The 20709-nt window shown below is 48.3% G+C and overlaps 2 protein-coding genes across 5 annotated transcripts in view; both read left to right on the top strand.

Annotated features, from left to right (window-relative positions):
• SETBP1 (SET binding protein 1) overlaps window positions 1-20709 on the top strand; it is a 357781-nt gene that overhangs the window by 226099 nt on the left and 110973 nt on the right. The gene's annotated exons all lie outside the window — the stretch shown is intronic.
• On the top strand, window positions 12688-19183 carry LOC128344739 (uncharacterized). Its single transcript, XM_053295528.1, has 3 exons — window positions 12688-12847; window positions 14632-14674; window positions 17466-19183. Exons 1-3 carry the CDS (start codon window positions 12708-12710, stop codon window positions 19110-19112), a joined length of 1830 nt encoding a protein of 609 aa, XP_053151503.1. The 5' UTR covers window positions 12688-12707; the 3' UTR covers window positions 19113-19183.

Raw genomic sequence — 20709 nt, forward strand, 5'->3', positions numbered from 1 at the left:
TGCTAAGAGTATTTTGACAACAAATAAACGGAGCTTTGGCAGGGCAGGCCCCACAAAGGAAGTTTCAGGGGGCCTCACATGGGGAGAGGTGCTCACGGCTGGGCGGTCCGGGTGCCCGTTACCTGGGTGCACCCCTGCTGGCTGCACATGCACGGCCGTGCTGAGAGTGCACCTACATTATGTCAATGGAAGAAATCCCGAGGTACTCTCGGGCTTCCCTCAGTTGTGTGAAGGACTTGTTCATCTGAATCATCCCTGGATCATTCAGATGAATAACCACCGCACATGATAAAGGGGCACCCCAAGAGCCCATGGAGGCTCCCCCTGGCGACATCAGGGCAGGCACGCTCTAGGTGTGACTCGATCCATACCACGTGTGCTTACATCATCTTGTCTGAACCAGCCCAAGCAGGGCACTCTTTTTCCCTAGGAGGCACTGCTCTGCCCTTAACAGAGTGGAAAGGAAGGGAAGCATCCTGCAGATGAACGAATTAGTGGGAAACAAACCTTGATGGTAGCTGCCAGGAGAAATTGCCCTTCCTGCTCATGTGGTTGTAGTGCTCAGTGCTGGCTTCCTCTCTCTAGGAATAGGCCATAAATGTGCTGAATGCCCCATTGACTTGCGCTCTCTGTAGGCCCATGAAATTGAACTGTGCTGTGCCAGATGTAAATCACTGCAGTGTCTGACCCTTCGTTTGATATACCTTCCAGTCCGCCATTGGCATCCTGGTTAGCAGACCTCCTCCCTGAAGCCACATTCACACAATTATACTGCTGGAGGAGATGCTGCCACATGAGACTCTCATTTCCCAGTAATACCTTCGTCAGAACATTAACGATAATGACTCACATTCTACGCAGGGTGAGGCAGGTGCTTCAGCACTGCCTGCACACCTGCGAGGGCCTAAAACAGCACCTGCAGTGTGGCGGCCCGATCTGGTGCAACTTAAAATGGCATGATCGGAGTTGCACAACACTCTAAAGCTGTTTGCATGGGTTAGCCCTATCCGGGCTTGTGCAGCCCTACCCAGGTAGGGCTCCTTGTGTGAAGCTCTGGAATTGGGCCCGATCCTGGTGCTGCCCTGCCGGGTAGCCTGGGTTTTTTAACTGGGCTGAAAGTGAGGTAAAAGGGCATGCACATGCCCTCTTACCCCACCATCCAATCGTGTGGCTACTGGCAGTGTGGACTGTGGACCGTCCGGGCTACCAGCAGTCTGAGCTACCACAGAAACCAGGAGAAGGAGTGCCCCTGCCTCTAGAGTGCCTTCAATGCACCACACAAGTAGCATGGTGCATTGTGGGCCTTCTGGACGCTGGCCGTCCTTCCCCCAGCCTTTCTTTTGCCACGCCGCACACTGCAGTGGCACTCATCTGGGAGCACACTGCAGTGGCCGGGGTGGAAGCGGTGATCATGTGGGGGGAGGCAGGAGCGATCCTGCCTTCCTCTCAGCACCGGGAAAGGAGGCGGTGTGTACGACCCCTATATCTGTTGGAAAGAATGGATGTAGCATCGCTCAACTGTGAGTGCGGGATTTTAAGTTGCAGCAGGACAACCTTTTTGGCAACACCATGGGCCATGGTGGGGTTTTTTAAATACTTGCAGCGGTGCTGAACCATCCGCTTTAACCTGCACAGAGTATGAGCCGCTATCTCATAGTCAGAACACCAAGAGCAGACCAAGAAAACTGGTGGATCCGACCAAAGTGCCATCGAGTCTGGCACCCTGCGTCCCACAGTGGCCCACCAGTTGCCACTGGGAAGCTCACAGGCAGAACACAAAGGCCATCACCCTCCCTTACTGTTGCTTCTCTTAATGTAAGTTGTGTACTTATTTCACAGCAGAATTGCCAAGGAGCTCTGCAGAACCTGATTTGGGCCTTGGGCCTTGTTTTCCCGTTACCTGCAGTCATGTAATTCTCCTCCTCCTCCTCCGTAGTTATTACCACATCACTGGAGGCAGCATCTATATCCACCCGACATGATTTGTAACCCTCCAAGTTAAAGACAGCCCCCAATGTTTGATCCTGAGTGGGCTGCAGAAATAGGGGCCTATCAAACAGCTGGCCGCGGTATGGAGCTAGTGATTTGTTTTGGGCTCAGTTGAGACCCAGTTGTGCATGTTTGGTCTGCATCTTCCACTTGAATGGCATGCAGCCACATGATGTCACCGTATGATCCACCCTAACCACATAGGTGGGAGATGTAGGCATTCCTCCGGGTTGTGTGCAGCAGACAGCAGTAGAGGCAGTGGCAGTCACACTGCTCCAGTTAATAGGCAAGCCGTGTCTGGGATTCAGCTGGTGCAGGAGAGGCCTTTAAACACCATCTCATTAGGTCATGGATTTGCTGATATTAGAGCTGATGAACAGAAGTGCCACTCAGGAATTTCATTAGCTTCCTTGTAACATGCATTTGTTCCAGTTAGATTAATCGAATGTATTTATTCCCTTTTTCCACCTTAAAACTTTTTATTGACAAAAACCTTTGCATGATCCGGTTGGCTAAAGCAAATACAAGCCCTTTTCCTTTTGCTTTCATTTAAAAAGAATGCACTTGTGGGGAGGGGGGAGACTCATATCCTGCACAGCAACATAGGAACATAGGCAGCTGCCATATACTGAGTCAGACCATTGGTCCATCTCGCTCAGTATTGTCTTCACAGACTGGCAGCTGCTTCTCCAAGGTTGCAGGCAGGAATCTCTCTCAGCCCTACCTTGGAGATGCTGCCAGGGAGGGAACTTGGAACCTTCTGCTCTTCCCAGAGTGGCTCCATCCCCTAAGGGGAATATCCTACAGTGCTCTCATATCAAGTCTCCCATTTAGATGCAACCAGGGTGGACCCTGCTTAGCTAAGGAGACAAGTCCTGCTTGCTATCACAAGACCAGCTCTCCTCAATAAACTCCTTGGCAGAACAGCCAACCTTTTGAGGCTTCTCTCCGGTGGTAGAAGGTTTGGTAGCCAGCGGCTGAGCTTGCTTTGATTGCAGCAACTAGGTAGTCCCCCCACCGGATTCAAATTCAAATTATATTTGATGTGGCCTTGTTTCAGATACGATCACTGGGGCAATCTGTTGGTCCATCGATACAAAGCTGCCTGATGCTGAATCAGACATGGGTCCATCAGATCTCGTCTCAGATGGGGGTCTTTCACACCAACTGCTGGCTGATCATTTGTTTAACTGGAGACAATGGGAATTGAACCTGCTGTTTGCAAAGCAGGCGCATTTTGGAGAACATGGAGAGGTCAACTGTTGGGGTGAATTGATGAGAGACCATCCTGTTTGTTGCTAAGGCAGCCCCAGGTATTCTAGAAAGGGATTTCTTTCAGATTTATGACTTTAAAAACTCTTGATCCCTTCAAACCCTTCAAGAAAATGAAAGACAGCATCTCCTACCTCACAGCCTGTAGAGCCCCATATGTGTCCCAATGTGCTACACTGGAAAGGAATGCCATAAATCTATTTAGACCCTGCATTCCCTTTTGACGACCTCCCCGGGCCTTTGCTCAGCATCTCTCTAGCATTTCATCCCCTCTTCCCCCTTGTAGCTTCAAACAGCTGCTGTTAGAGTGAAAGAATAAAAATAAAAGAAGACCTGCTTGGGGGGGTGGGGAGTGTTTTCCTTTGTCTCATCAAATATGATGGGATTTCCTTTTAACTCCCATGGTAAAGAATTTTACATAACCAGGGCTTAATGTGGATGAGATTCATTTCTGCATCAGGTTTCCCATACATAAAAATGTCATGCTTTTAATGTCTGATATTATGTTCAACAAATGGGAATTTCATACCACTGGGCGGAAGGCAGACCATTTTCTTAATGGAATATGCAACTTGCAGATAATCCTAGATCTGAAGACTGAGACATTTATATACTTAGAAAATCTACTTTATCTCTAAATGGTTTTACCTTTCGGGCAGGGATTATACAGTGTTTCCCCCACCACCCCTCATTCTAAGTTGGCTGGTTTCATAAGGGAATCACTAAAATGCAACAATAAAAGTTTATGGGACTGTCTGCATCACTCCCCAAATAGTTTATCTCTAACATGTGTTGTATGAATAGGCTGTCCACTGGCATGGAGGAGCAGAAATGTTTCATCAGTAAGTTAATGGAATGACCCACGTGGCCACACTAGCCAAGATTTTCAGCCAGATCCCAAACTCAGGTCTAGTACAGAAGAAATGCCAACCCACCGCAAAACCATGGTTTACAAACTAGATGCCAGTCTCAGGAACCCGCTTCTTTCCTCTTTGGAGCAATCTCCTGCTAATGACCCTTCCTATCATTAACAATGAACTCGCCTTATATTGCACTGATGTTCCCTCATGAAGCAGCGATGGAAGCAATGGCTTGAAATGTCATCAGACTTTAGTCAATTCATCAGTTAAATTAACTGATCAGTAACATTTTGATCAATGAAAAACCTTTGCCCAAGGAGTTTTTAAAAGTAATGACTGACATACAGAGGAAGGAAGCAGCTGTGGCAGCTGAACAGAACTTCCCAACTGACTGCACTGGTGCAGCAAGGAAGCAGTGATTTTTTTATAACCACCTCTTCCCCATGAAGCCCTCTGTGCCACCCAAAAGTATGTCCCCAAGGGTTGCACTGCCCATGGAGACACATTTTCAAGTGGCACAGAGGGCTTCCCAAGGAAGCAGAGGGCATCAAAAATCCGCTCTGCACAGTTCAGTTGTTCTATTAAGCTGCTCTCTCACTGCACCAGTTCATGCATCTTTGTCATGGGTGGCAAGGATCGTGTTTAAAAAAGCATTCCCCTTCTCACTGAGGGTCAAACAACATGTTACGTTAAGCCCATCATTAGTGCTGATGGGCTTACCTTTTCTTCCAGAAATATCAGGCACAGGAGGCATGACCCAGTTGGGACCATGGTAGCGAAAGTGGTATTAACCCCAGATGTCAGGGGGCAAAAGTTCCAAAATGGATTTTTTTTTCTGGGCCGGTGCCGGAGGAGAAACCCATATTAATTTTTCTATGGAACATTTTCCATTTCTAAGTTTCTCTCCACATAAAGCTTTGAATTTGTTTCAATATAACATTTAAACCACACCAAATGTATTTAACACTTGGAAGGAAAACCCACAAATCTCTCTCTCTCTCTCTCTCTCTTTCTCTCTCTCTCTCTCTCTCTCTCTCTCACACACACACACACACACACACACCACAAATCAAATATTTCAGTTCAACTGCTTGGCTACTTGAAAAACATTGAAATACAGCAAGGGAAATTAACATGGTGGGATTTTCTTACTAAATATGTGGGTCAAATAACATGCCAAATCAAATCACAATCTGTTTACGGCTTGAATTGTATGAAAAATGTGCACACTAAAGTTTTCTGAGAAAACTGTCAATGCACGTTTATGTAAATGAGGAAACATAAAAAATTCCCAGTTCCATTTTCCTCCCAGAAAATCCACATTTCTGATATTAATCCTTTGTCCCCACCATGGTCCCAGTATGGATCCCCCACTGCACCCCACCGGCTGATATTTGACAAGAAAAGAAAGAGTCTCATTCTTATCATTGGGACATTTTTTTCCTCATAAAAAACCATGCCCCCTGCAGCACACGCACACACCTGCTGTAGGGGGCCTAATCCAGATCAGGAACATTGTGAAGGGGAAGGAACCCACCGCAAAGGTCCCAAACTGGATTTTGGTCCCCATGTCTGTTGTTGTTTTTTCCCCTGAAGAAATTTTATGCCCATCAGTGCTAATGGCAGGTTTAGCATAATGTCCCGTCCGGCCTTTACACAAAAGGAAACACTTTCTTCAAGCTGGTTCCTGTTGGCAGATGTATATGAGCCCTGGATGTCTAAACAGTCACTGAAACTTGCCTTGTATCCCTCATTTGCTCCAGGTGAGACTGACACTAATACACTGTCCTCAAGAGATCACCCTTGTCGTCATTAATGGCTCTGCTAGTTTTGAGGATTTTTTTGCATCAGTAGCACTAACATGATTGTAAATTGAGCCCTTACATGTCAGGAAGATGCTGAATTCATCTGAAAATAGATAGTAAGGAACTGTAATGAAAGCTGTGAACTGTATTATCTTAGCTCATCATTCTTATTACCATGCACCCCATTTAGCAGCTACTATCAAATTAATCCTTGCAGAAAGCGTCTTGACTGCAGCAAAGAAAGTAAGTGTGGGGTTATGTAGCATATGAATGAGCACCTGAATAACCAAGGACTTTTGAATTAACCAGCAAAGTCTTGGTGGAAAACCATCTCAAGTATGCTCAATACACAACAAGAAACTCAATTATGTAGTATACCGCTCTGGGCTCCTTGGACGAAGAGCGAGATATAAATGTAACAACAACAACAACAACAAACCTGGGGAAAGAGCTGCAGATTCGTCCACATGCTGGCATACTTTTCAGGAATTTTTTTCTTTCCCCAGTAAAATTTGCCCCCTTTCCTTTGGTGAAAAAGATGCAAAACTGTATGCAAGAGGGTATTCTATGGAGAAGAGGGAATATCCTGTTGCGAAAACAAAGGGACCCACAATATGACGACAATGCTGCATCTTTATATACTGCTTTTCTGATTACTACCCAAAGTAGTTTGCAGTCTGTCACATTGGGATGTACGTCCAGGTGCACACCCCATTGAAAGCAATACTGTGCACAGAAAGGCTGTGCATGCTGGGATGCATCTTAGTGGACATTTGGATGTGTATCCCAATGTGCATACAGATGCAGATGCCACTGCTCTGTCCTGCATTACTGCCTCAAGCAGTGAATAATGTTTGCAAAAAACATTACAGAATGGACTTTACAGAATTCTTAAAAGAATGGACTTTACACCAGAGCTGGGTCCCGAGATGTTGTTGCACAACAATTCCCATAATCCCCAGCTCTACTGACTCAGCAAAGAGGCCCTTTCCAAAGTGGCGATTCCCAGATATTTAGCAAGAGGAGAGCAACTGGCCCCATCCATCCCCAGTGCAGCATCCTTCCAATGGCATCCTTATATTTCTTTTTAGACTGTGAAGCTTTGGGGCTCAGGAAACCACCATTTTTACTGACTGTTTTTCTATGTAAACTGCTTTGAGAACTTTGGTTGAAAAGGGGTATATAAATATTCATAGTATCCATAGCCTTCACTATGGTGGTTGCAAAAGAAGGGATTTCTGGTCCAACAACATCTGGGAATCCAAGTTTCAGATCCCTGGCTTTATAGCCTTCAAAAGCAAATTTGTCACTCCAAAAATGATTGAGAATGAATATTTGGGCTGCATTTCAATAAAGAGCAGACTTAAGAGTTCTTCCACTTCTGTTTTGACATAATTGCCAAAATTAATAACACTACTTTAATTTTTGTACTGGGCAGTATATAAATTCAATAAATAAATAAATAAATGGCGACAATAAATAAATGGCGACATGGAACTGGTGTCCAAACCTGCTGCAGAAACTGCCTTTGATAGCATCCCTGCTTTCCCCTGGCTATGTTGCAGAAGGGTCAACACACCACTGACATGAAGGCAGAGAGTGGTTTCACACTGATATCCAGCACTAAAGGTAGAAAAGTACTCCTCTCCACCAATCATTTCCACCCGTTCTCTTTCTCAGTTCTTCTCAGCAAGAGCAGAAGCATCTTCGATTATAAACCTCGAGCTCCAATAGCAGGTTTTATTTAGTACACCATAAAAACAGTCATTTCTCAGATCATAAAAGGGCCTGCACATCATTTTCTCTGCAGCGAGCTTTCCGGTGGAGTGCTTCTATCTCTAGGCTTTCATGCCCCAGGACACTACCTGACTGTCTGCCTAAATAAAATGCAATTTTGCAAACTTTATTAGGTGTGAATTCACACTGAAAAATCCATTTTGGAGAGGAAACGGGTGATTTAAATGGCATCTGCCATTTTGGAAGTCCTGAGCTAAGAATGGGTCTTTGAAGGGATGGGGGCGGGCCTTGTGTCTGGTTTTGTCAGGCAGAGCTGGAGTTGCAATCTGACTTGGAGGCTTACCTAAGATTGTATTAAAACACCTACTAAGTCTTTGGCAGGAGATCCTTTGCAAATGTCTCGTTGGTTCTAGCCACTAGAAAACTGAAAAAGACCTCAACTTGGTTGCAGGGTGTTGAATAATCTTATTTTTTAAATTTTCATTTTTATTCTGCTGTTCCTGGTACCTGTCCCAGGACTACCCAACAGCTTCACCATTTTCTAGTGTGGAGGTTTGTCCCAGCGTCTCCCTATTCTCCAACACGCTTTCTGCTGTGCCATGCTGGTTCTTTGTGTTGGTTATGTCTCTAATGTTAGCTTCTTAAGCTGAATAAGTCTGCACACGGCAGGCCAAAAAGAGATCCTTTCACTGCAGGGGAACAGGGCTTCCTTCCAGTGGTGATGATGCCCAAACCTCTCAGGACTGATGACCCAGTAAGGGAGGAGAGCGAGTGAGAGCGAGAGCGAGCGAGCATGAATTGTCCCCTTTGTTAAGCAGGGTGCACCCTGGCTTGCATTTGAATGGGAGACTACATGTGAGCACTGTGAGATATCTTCTGTGAGATATTCCTCTTAGCAGATGGGATCGTCGCTCAGTGCTGAAGCATCTGCTTTCATGCAGAAGGTCCCAGGCTAGGGCGGGAAAGAGGGAAGGCAGGGACCAGACTATCCATGTGCATTGGTCCCAAAGTGTCCCAACCTCCAGCTAGCCCACAGTGCACCACAGGCATTGGGGAAATCTCCCAGCGCTCTAGGCGGAGATCAGTGGTGCTTGGAGCAATGTGGATGGGCAGTCTGCACATCCACCAATGCACATGGATCGTCTGGCGGGGGGAGGAAGGTTGGTCCCTGCCTCCCCCTGCCCTAGCCTGAGACTTTCTGCATGAAAGCAGATACTCTGCCACTGAGCTAGGATCCTGCAGACAGCACTCCCATGTGGTCACCCATCTAAATGCACGCAGCCTGAGCACCCACACAACCTTGGCACTGAGGTTAAGGGCGCACTCACACCCTTAACCCTGGCTAAAGGCCAGGATTAAATGTAGGGTTAGGCGGGCGAGCAGTGCTGGGATTGGCCCCGATCCTGGCACTGCACACAAGCAGCCTAGCATGAGCTAGGCGGCTCTTGTGAATAGCCTTCATTCATGTTTGACTCCTCCCAGGTGCCTATGGAGCAGGGAGTGGGAGAACCAACCAGGAGAACAACCACAACTGGAGTCCAAACCAATAACCTGAGATACCGTTAAGGCAACCTGAGCCAACTTGGGAAGCTGGGAGTTGTGATCCCAGGGTGGCAGAAGAGGTGCAGCTCTATGAGGGTGGGTTGTGGTGTTGTGGCCGGCACTAAATTATTGCATATCTATCTAGAAAGTGTATGAGTCACTTTCCAGCTGTTTCCCCCCTAACGATTCCTACCCCATGTTGTTTGGCAAGGCATTTGAACTTGTCCATCTTGAAACCTGCACGCTTCGAGGCCAAGGGACAAAGATTACTCTTTGATAGTGTCTAGTAAGATAAAGCAGTTTTCAGCTCCCCTAAGGGTTGAACAGCATCCAAATGGATATCTATTGCTACAGCCATAAAAGCATTCAAGGCAGCCCATTTGCTTTTGCTTTAGTTCTGATTGAATTTTAAGTTATCTCTAATGTCTGTTTTACGAGGAAATGGGCAGAAGACCAAAATATCACAATGGTGTGTGCCTGTGTGTGATGTTTTGGTCTTCTACGTGTGTGTGTGTGTGTGTGTGTGTGTGTGTGTGTGTGTGTGTACTTAGTGTACACACACACACACACACACACACACACTTATATATTATTTCTGTATTGCACCATTTTTTAGTGAATTTATTCTTGAAGCCCCAATGAAAAGAAAATCAATTGTCATACTGTAGTTTTCAGCCTCAAAGTTCTCCGCCTCCAAGCTGAAGGGATCTTTGGGGATTAACAGCAGGGAAGAAACATATTCTTATCCTGGGCTAGATGGACCAAGAGTCTGACTCAATGAAAGGCGGCCTCACAGAAGTGGTATTCAGAAGTGGTGTGGGCTACTGGCCATGTGAACATGCATTGAGTTCATCCCCCTAGTAATTACTCTTGGCTGAAAATGAGTTGGAAATTTGCATGGTGTTTGGTGACAAAGCAACTGATCGTTTTCTTTATGAGAGATTAACTCCAATCCCCCTCTTCTTTCACACAAAGGTTCCTTTCCAGAGCTTCTGTTTTCTACACCCGTTGTTAAATATTTACACAGTCTGGGCCATGTTTTCTGAGTTTGCAACATTTGCTGAAGCTCTACCCTTTTCCTTCACACCACTGAAAACAGGTTTTGCTGTGTACAGAAGTACCTGGAAAGATCCCCTGGAGAACTTTCCTTTACTAAGTGTAGCAGGTTTATGATACACTCAAGTTCCTTCTGTTTATTTTAGCTCAGCAGAACAGAAAGCAGTAGTTGAGGCAGATCAACCCTGGCCAGGCTGGTGATTAAAACTTTAGTCAGCTCATCTTTTGTTCCAAGAGATCCACATGAGGTTTTGCTGGAGACAAATACATACTACAGTACCCAGTACCCATACTATGAGTACCCAGAATGTTGGGGGCAATATGCTAAATCATTGTAAACTGCTTAGAGAGCTCCGGCTATAGAGCGGTATATAAATGTAAGTGCTATTGCTATTGCTATTGCTACAGGAACAGGCTGCCGGAGAACATGCCCTGCTCTTTATGTCTCAATATATAGATTATTCTCATGAGTACAGTCATAGAATCATAGAGTTGGGAGGCGTCCCACAGGCTGTTTTGTCTTGTCCATCCCTGGGCTGGATGTAGGAAATCGAGAGTAAAAGCATCCCCAACATACAGCTGTTCAGGATCTGCTTGGAGAATTCCAGGGAGGAAGAGCCCACCGAGGTCACTGGTTCCATTGTTGAACTGCTCTTATCATGAAGATAATGTCCAACTGAGCCCATTGGATCAGAGAATGAGTCTTTTCCCTCTTCTGTGTGACCGTCACCCATGTATTTGAAGGGTCCCCTCTTAGACTTCTCTTCTTTAGGCTTAAAACACCCAGTTACTTCACACTTCCTTCGGGGGGCTTGTTTGGTCCATCTAGCTCAGCATTGTCTACATTGACTGTATCTACCACCTGCTGAGCAAAGAGGTGCCTTTTTAAAGTGATTCTCTTTATTGAACCTTGGGAGAACAACTGGCCCTATCCAGCCCTGAAACACCATCCCTCCAGTGGCTGTTGCTGGTGTCTGTCTTGTTTCTTTTTTAGACTGTCAGCCCTTTGCGGACAGGGAGTCATCATTATTTATTTACTTACTAGTGTTTTCTAGCCCGTTGTAATAATGGGCGCTAGTAGGGGAGAGTTTTGCTGCCTCCCGCTGCCGTCTCTGCCTTCCCCGTAACCCCTGCCCCCGCCCTCGCCCTCTCCCAGCCAGCCCCGCCGCCTCGCCGGGCCCCCGCCGCCGTTTTCCCTGGCCTTCCACTGCTGGGCGCGCCGCCTTCTCCGGGTGAGTCCACGGCTCTGGCTGGGCCCGCCGCCACCTTCTCCGCTCGCCTGGCCTTCCCCCGCCGCCTCTTCCGCTTGCCGTCCACCGCCTCCTGCAGGCTTCGCTTCTTCGGGGCGGCCACTCGCCTCGCCGGGCCGCCGCCGCCGTCTTCCCTGGCCTTCCCCTGCCGGGCCCGCCGCCTTCTCCGGGTGAGTCGGCGGCTCCGGCCGGGCCCGCCGCCGCCGCCTCCTCCTCCGCTTGCCTGGCTTTCCCCCGCCGCCTCCTCCACTCGCCGTCCACCGCCGCCTGCAGGCTTCGTTTTTTCGGGGCGGCCGCTTCTGGCCGCCCAAGATGGCCACCGGGTGCCGGTGGTCGTGTCTCCCTTGCCCTGTTCTGCGCCTGCGCTTCGCGCAGGCGCAGAACAGAGCAGGGAGGCACGGACACACGCTTGGTGTCCATCCACGGACGGACACCAAGCGTTTTATTAGAGAGGATAGTTATGTAAACCGCTTTGGGGACTTTGGCTGAAAAGCAGTATATATAGATTTGTTGTATTCATATTGTATTTGTATTGACTGGCAGTGGCTTCTCCAAGGTTTTAGGCAGGAGTCTCTCCCAGCCCTACCTGGAGATGCTGCCAGGAATTGAAACTGGGTCCTTCTGCATGCAAAGCAGATATTCTACCACTGAACTATGGCCCCATCCCCAAGGTGGCCTGCATGGGTCTCTCATCCAGGCATTGGCCACACCAAGACCTGCTTGGCTTCAGCAAGGTGGCATGATTGAATGATTGATTGATTGATTAAGTGCTGTCAAGTTGGCATTGACTCTTAGCGACCACATTTATTTATTTATTTGTCAGATTTGTACAAATGTTTGTCCCTGGGTGGTTAACAACATAAAACAAGTAGAACATACACAAAAATCTTAAAATAATGTAGGCAATCAAAAAATTAAAAACAGATTAAAACTTAGAAATTGGAAAAATTGAAAAGGTTTGGCTGAAGAGGTAGGTTTTCAAGTGTTTTTTAAGAAATTGTCAGATTCTCGATGTAGGCTGATAAGGGTAAACACCCCACCCAGGACTGGCATACCATACTGGAATGTGGCGGTCGCACCCTGATAAGCACTCCTCCCATACTGCGGCAAAATAGAACCAATCCGCTCTTTCCACGCTCTCTCCCTATACATTTGCACCACCTCTTTTGTACTCTATAAATAAACGCACCCTTCTGATGTTCAGGAGGTCCTGCATTGACACCGTTTCCGCCTTGTTTGTTCCCTCATCTGGTGACCCCGACGTGATCCAGATCCCTCAGCACCCTGCTTACGCGACTGGAACAGTCTTCTTAGTGCACTCAGCTTCGGCTCCCTCGTAAGTATGGGCTCTAGTCTTTCTGTTGATCAGAAACAGCATGCGGAAGAATTGCAAAAAATTATCCGGCAACATTCCGGGGAGGTGGTGCCTGTGCATGATCTCGCTGATCTCTTACGGGAGGTCGATTGTCAATGCCCTTGGTATCCGTACAAAGGGACATTGAAAGCAGAACATTGGAGAAAGATAGGGACCGAGCTGCAGGCGGAGCCACGAGCTCCGATCCAGCACCTCCTGCTCAGCAGAAAGGTGCTGGAAGCAGTCGCGGCTTTCTTCGGTGGGGAGCCTGTGCTCCTGAAATCTGAAGTTGTGGATGCCGCACCCCCTCCATACCCTGTGTTGCTGCCCGCCGTCACGCCGACGGCCTCGGGGCCCCCGAACTCCAGGGCTCTTAAGGAGAAGCTGGGCTTTCGAGGGGTTGTTGTGGAGGGACTCCATCATGCCAAAAAGTCCGGACAAATCCTGGTAGATGGGGAAGAATGGGCTGGAGAGAACCCAGCTCTGTTCCCAGTGATGCGAGGTCCGGTAGACGGCCAAGGAAACGCCCACGTGGACTGGGAACCACTTCCGTATTCGGTCCTCCGGGAGTTAAATCGAGCCGTGAAGGACTCAGGACTCCAGTCTACCTTTGTCCAGGGCATTTTGGAAGGTCTTAACAATGGATACCTCATGACCCCGCACGACTGGAAGGCGTTGTTTCGTATGATTTTAACGCCTTCACAGTATGTGGTGTGGGATAGCGAATACCAGCAGGCAGCCCGTTTGGGCGCCACAGCGCAGATTACAGCAGAGCAGGTTTATGGTTCTGGGCAGTTCGAGCCTCTGGCCATGCAATGCCAGTTGCCTGATGGACACATTAAGGCGGTGGGAATGTGTGTCCTCCGAGCGCTCCGCAGGGTGCCCTCGGCTGGCACCCCGGCTCGCTCCTTTGCAGTGATCAAGCAAGGACCCTCAGAGCCATACACAAGCTTTGTGGACCGTTTGAAGGTTGCGATCGCTCGGCAGTTGGACAATGTTGAGGCTCAGGGAGAGCTGCTGCAAAAATTGGCATTTGAGAATGCCAACGCGGACAGCAAAAAGGCCTTGCAGGGAGTTATCCACCGTCAGACTTATTCCCTGGCGGACATGATTCAGGCTTGTGCTGAAATCGGCTCAAAATCGTACGATATGGGCCTGTTAGCTATGGCTTTGAAACAATCCAATAAGCCCACGGGGAACTGCTACAACTGCCAGAAGCCTGGCCACTTCCGTGCTGCGTGCCGAGCGCCAGGCGGAGGAGCACATAAATCTGGATCGAACCAGAAGAATGCTGGTCGCCCCTCGAAGAAGTGTCCCAGATGTAGCAAGGGCTACCATTGGGCTAACCAATGCCGTACTAACCCTGTAGGAACAGAGACCTCCCCGGGAAACCGGGGAGCGGGCCTTCCTCGGGCCCCGGAATAAAGAAAGAGGAATCATTGCCGACACCCGGATGTGCTGTCGCGCTTGTGCTTCAAAAGAATGCCACCTCAGTGTTCCCAGGGGAAGTTATACTTGTTCCCACATTGCCAGCGACTCCCTTTGAGGGTCCTGAGCCACTGCTTATTTTACCAACGCAAGCAGCGAGCCCTCAAGGGATTTTTGTGGTCCCGGAATTGCTTGACTACATTCCCCAGACATCTATCATGCTTCAGGTTTGGGGGCACATGCCCCTGACCCTTAAGCAGGGAGATTCGTGGGCTCATTGCCTAAGCGTACGGAACCTCACCCCAGTGGGGCCTAAGGCCTCTATGTTATCCCCACAGGTTGCGCTGGTCCAGACGAACATTGCCAGTGGAAAGCCAACTCGTAAGTTTTGGATTCATGGGCACTGCCTCGAAGGGTTGTTGGACACTGGGGCGGATGTGTCGGTCATTACGGTAAAGGAATGGCCGTCTCAGTGGCCTAAGGAGCCCGCCCCCTCTATTTGGGGAGTGGGTGGGGAACAATCTTCTAGCCAGAGCACTGAGTGGTTGGCGGTGAGAGCAAGTCAAGCCGGTCCAGTTATAGCTCACTTTCAACCAGTCATAATACCGCTCCCTTTTAACCTATGGGGACGCGACCTCCTGCAACAGCTGGGAACTCGGATCAACATGCGGGAGTAGCTTCCCCGCACCGAGCATTGGCCCTCACCTGGAAAACTGAAGAACCCATTTGGGTAGAGCAATGGCCTTTGCCAAAAGACAAATTAGAGGCTCTGCTGCACCTGGTAAAGGAGCAGGTGCAAGCTGGACACTTGGAATTTTCCTCTAGCCCCTACAATACCCCTGTTTTTGTGATAAAGAAAAAATCAGGGAAATGGCGACTCTTACATGATTTGAGGGAAGTAAATAAAATAATTGAACCCATGGGCCCCTTGCAATGTGGACTACCTAATCCTAACTTAATACCTGCGGGTTACCAGGTCGCCATCGTAGATTTGAAAGACTGTTTTTACACTATTCCCCTTCAGCCTCAAGATAAGAAAAAGTTTGCTTTCACGGTACCAGTTCTGAATAATGCTCAGCCCACACAAAGGTATCATTGGTCTGTATTGTCCAGGGCATGTTGAACAGCCCTGTGCTGTGTCAGCTTTACGTGCATCAAGCATTATCGGAGTTTCGTAAGCGTTATCCGACCCTCCTAGTTATTCATTACATGGATGATATCTTGGTATCGGGGCCTAGATTACCTCTTAATTGGTTACCTATTCTAACTCAGTCCCTGAGAGAGTTTGGGTTAATAATTGCACCTGAAAAAATCCAGCTCTCCGAGCCCTTTTTGTATCTTGGCCACCGTTTGATGAGCGCCTACGCCATGCCCCAACTACCCGAAATTATTTTGCCACCAAAGCTGACTTATGTACACTTACAACAAATCTTAGGGACCCTTAATTGGGCACGGCCATACTATAAATTGACAACTAATGACCTCCACCCGCTTTTTGAGGCTCTTAAGCAAGGCCGACAACCGGCTGACCTCATTACATTATCTCAGCCTCAGTTAGAAGTGATTAAGAAGGTGAATATCGCCCTAAAAGAGCGTTGGGTAGATCGTGCAATAGAAAATATGCCCCCTGCACTTCTAATCGTAGCAACCCGACCTCAGTTCACCGGAGCAATCGCTCAAGTCTCCTCGTCGGAGGTGCATATCTTGGAGTGGCTCCACCTTGCACATACGCCAAAAACCACTGTCTTGACTCAATTGGCTATGCTAGCTTTGATCCTCCGCAAAGGGCGCGATCGTTGCTTGGCCCTTTTTGGCATGGATCCTATTCGACTCCACATACCCATCCCCCAAAGTGACTGGGAGTCTGGTTTCCGTTCTTCCTTAGCCTTGCAACTCGCGTTAGCTGATTTTACTGGAGAGGTTGCATACCACCTTCCCAAGGATGTACGGTTGCAACTTCTCCCCCATTTGCCTATTAGACTCGGCACTTGCCTAAGCCCAGCCCCCCTCCAAGGGGCGCCCACTGTCTTTACTGATGGGTCACCTACCAGAGGTGTGATGACTTGGCAGGTGGATGGTGAATGGAAAGCCCGATATACTACCCCACAAACATCTCCGCAACGTGCAGAGCTTGCTGCGGTAGTCCTGGCTTGCACAGTGTTTGCAGACTCTAGTTTTAATTTAATCACTGACAGCTTGTACGTTTATAATGTCCTCACTGTACTTGAAGGAAGTTATGTCTCTCACAATCTAGACAGGAACCTTCTTGGTTTGTTTATTGCGTTGCAACGTCTGCTGGCGCAGCGCAGAACGCTTCTCTTTGCCGCCCATATTCGCAGCCATCAACCCTTTCCAGGCTCGCTGGCAGAGGGAAATGCAAAAGCTGATCAGCTGTTACGCGCCTTTCCAGTCTCCCCAGCGCAAAGTCATGCCATGCACCATCAATCTGCCCGCAGCCTCGCCCATAGGTTCTCTATTCCCCTCACAGACGCCCAGGCCATTATTCAACAGTGCCCCCAATGTTCAGGCCAAGCCTCTTACCCGTCCACAGGGGTAAATCCCAGGGGGTTGGGAGCCAATGCGTTGTGGCAGATGGATGTAACGCAGTGGCCCCCATTTGCTCCCTGGCGCTGGCTTCACGTTACAATCGATACTTACTCAGGGTACATTTGGGCCACCCCGCAGAAGGGCGAAAAAACTCGCCATGTCTGCAATCACCTTGTCCGCTGCTTTGCAGTCATGGGACAGCCGTCCGCTTTAAAAACTGATAATGGCCCTGCCTACTGTTCCTCGGCCTTTGCTTCCTTCTGTGCGCGTTGGGACATCCGTCATACTTTCGGCATACCTTACAACTCAACAGGCCAAGCTATCGTTGAACGGGCCAACCGCACTTTGAAGGCTGCTTTGGTTCGACAAGACAGGAAAGGGGGAAGTCCCCTGTCCTTGCCGGACAGGGAGCAACTGCTTGCACATGTTCTATTTACTATTTATCACTTAAACCTTATTTTCTCTGATTCTCATTATTTATCCCGCGTACAAAAACACTTTCGCACCACCGAGCCGTCCCCCCGGCCCTTGGTGCGTTACAAGCGCCTGCCGGACCCGCAGTGGAAAGGTCCTGTTCCCCTGATCACTTGGGGCCGGGGTTATGCTGCTGTGGATCTCCCAACAGGCCCGTTGTGGGTACCTGCCCGCTGTGTTCGACCCACCCAGGATGTCGTGGCATCAAGGTCTGTCCAACCCGATCCCGAACTTCGGTCTCCACCTGAAGGAGAGCTTCCCGGCACAGCCCCGACAACGAGGCAGCAACAGGAAGAACAACCCGCCAGTGACCTGGGGAATGGTGAAGAATCTGGCAGCGCAGGCGACCGTGCTCCTGGAGCAGGAGGAAAAAGAAAAGACCCCTGAGAACTTTCTGGCAGCCGTGTTTGCAGCCCTGAATGCAAATTCTTGCCTTATTCTGTTTTGTTATTTCTTCTGCCTTTTTTATGTACCTACTGAAGCTTTGCCCTTGGCTTCCCTTTCACACCCCAACATGTGGGTCCGTCACGCGTATTATATGTTTCACACCCATGGAACCAATGTCTCCCTGATATATGAGCACCCTTTATCTGTGTCCCACCTGTCCTTTTTGCCCACCCCCATCAATAGCCCGGAAGTAATTGTAGGCCAGATGCAGAACCTTAAGCGGTCCATGCTATTTTCCGACCCCCCCGGTGAATTGAATGCAACGACGTTCCGTCTTTTACGGTATCGTCGCGCGCTCCCAGGCCTTTGCTTCTGTTGCCATAATTCTGGCACCTGGGATAACAAGTGGAAAGATCATAAAAAGGTGGGCTATTGGAGAAAAGGCGCAGGCAACTACTCGGGATGTACTGATCGGTTTTACTTGTATGGAACGTATAATAATTCTTACGTGTTTAATGTAACAGCTTTGAATGGCTCTTTAGATGATCTTTACACCGCCTTCCCCATGTTCACTCCCAACTTGACTGGCCTCTCTGGGGGCTCCATCTGCAACGGATGGCAAATCAAGGACCCCAACTTATGGTTCTTTTTTAACTCCACTGCCACAAACTATCATCCCGGCCAACACCTGTGCGCGGCAGTGGGCTACCTAACGCTTCCGGTGCAAGTTGTGACACCGGCAGCAACCCGTCCCAGCCCGCAACGAGCCCGTAGGGAGGCCATGGGGCCGCAGTGCCAAGATGAGGTCATTGTGGGACCTCAACTCTCTGAGGGCTCTTCGGGCGGGCGGGCCTTCGCAGGTTTGTTTACTGGATTTCTGACTCTTGGCTCCTATCCAGGAATCATAGCGCAGGAAAACCGGCGGTCCATTATTGGCCTCACGTGCCGCTTAGAAAAAACCATCAATGCTACTGGACGCATAGCTCGCGACCTCCAGGAGGAACTAGCTGGCCTCCACCAAGATCAAATGCAGCTTCGATTTGCAGTAGACTTTCTTTTAGCTAAGAGTGGAGGATTCTGCTCTGTTGTAGGCTCCTCTGGCTGTCAGGTACACTACCATGATTTAAACCGCACAATTGAAGATGAGCTTGCTCATCTGCAATCCCTGATCACAAATAATGTGGCAGGCGCCCAGAATCCCTTCGCCTGGCTTTGGGACTGGTTGCCTGGCCTCCCTTGGCTTCGCTATGTCCTCCTGACTATCGTCGGTGTATTGAGTGTCGGGGTTCTGCTATGTTGCTGTATACAATGTGTCCCCTCCTTTTTTACCCTCCTCCGACCACACGCTCCTACACGCCGAGAGCTTTATTATGCATATCACCGTGTGAAAACAGAAAAGGGGGAGATGTAGGCTGATAAGGGTAAACACCCCACCCAGGACTGGCATACCATACTGGAATGTGGCGGTCGCACCCTGATAAGCACTCCTCCCATACTGCGGCAAAATAGAACCAATCCGCTCTTTCCACGCTCTCTCCCTATACATTTGCACCACCTCTTTTGTACTCTATAAATAAACGCACCCTTCTGATGTTCAGGAGGTCCTGCATTGACACCGTTTCCGCCTTGTTTGTTCCCTCATCTCTCCAGGATGATCTGCCTTCAACTTGGCCTTTAAGGTCTCTCAGTGGTGCATTCATTGCTGTCATAATCAAGTCCATCTACCTTGCTGCTGGTCGTCTTCTTCTCTTTCCTTCAACTTTCCCCAGCATTATGGACTTCTCAAGGGAGCTGGGTCTTCACATAATGTGTCGGAAGTATGCTCATTTGAGCCTGGTCATTTGTGCCTTGAGGGAAAATTCTGGGTTGATTTGTTCTAGGATCCATTTGTTTGTTTTCCTGGCTGTCCATGGTATCCTGAAAAGTCTTCTCCAGCACCAAAGTTCAAAAGTGTCAATGCCTTTTCTATCTTTCTTCTTCAAAGTCCAGCTTTCACATCCATTGAGTATCACACAAAAAACCATTGTCCGAACAGTTCTAATCTTTGTAGGTATAGACACGTCATGGTATCTAAGTATCCTTTCCAAGGCCTTCATGGCAACCCTACCAAGTGCTAGCCTGCGGTGTATTTCTTGACTGCTGGATCCTTTACTGTTGACGGTCGATCCTAAAAGGCAAAAGCTGTCCACTACTTCAATGTCTTCATTATCAATTCTGAAGCTGGTTGCTGTACCCCTTGTCATTAGTTTTGTCTTCTTGACATTTAGTCATAGTCCCATTTTTTCACAGTTCTCCTTGACTTTCATTACTAGAGCTTGCAGATCATCCACATTCTCAAAGTGGTGTCATCAGCATAGCGCAGGTTGTTGATGTTTCTTCCTCCAACTTTAAAACCACACTCATCTTCTTCCAATCCAGCTTTTCTCAGTATATGTTCAGCATATAAGTTGAATAAAAAAGGAGAAAGCCTTGTCTTACTCCTTTGCCGATCTGAAACCAGTCTGTATCACCATGTTCCATCTGGGCAGTGGCTTTCTGTCCTGTGAACAGGTTTTTCATGAAAACAATGGAGGAAAGTAAAAGCTCCTGTTCGCTGCTCCTAGAATTCCTCACCAACCAGCTCCTGATATTAGCTTTCCTGAAACTGTCCTTACATGTCTGAACCACTTGTCTGTTTTCATCCCTGGCAACATATCCTTCCTTCCATTTCTTCTATTTGTCCTTCTTTATTTTCAGCTCATCACTAAAGCTCTTGTCCAGCTATCTTGGCTTTTTAAGGTCTCCTATCTTTTTCTTTCTCATTGGAATTGTCCATACATTCAAACACTTATGGCCATTCGTTTGGGCTATCGTGAAGTGCAAAAAATTAGTAAGGTGTGGTCTGAGAGAACTTGCAACTTGAGGGGACCAAAATTTCAAGAAAGTGAAATTTGAAACGAACGTTAAAGTTCCTCTCAAGATGAATTTTTGTTTTAGCATTTTCAAAGGAAGCCAGGCAAGTTTCAATA

Source organism: Hemicordylus capensis, chromosome 2 (genome assembly GCF_027244095.1).
Source record: "Hemicordylus capensis ecotype Gifberg chromosome 2, rHemCap1.1.pri, whole genome shotgun sequence".
Lineage (NCBI taxonomy): Eukaryota > Metazoa > Chordata > Lepidosauria > Squamata > Cordylidae > Hemicordylus > Hemicordylus capensis.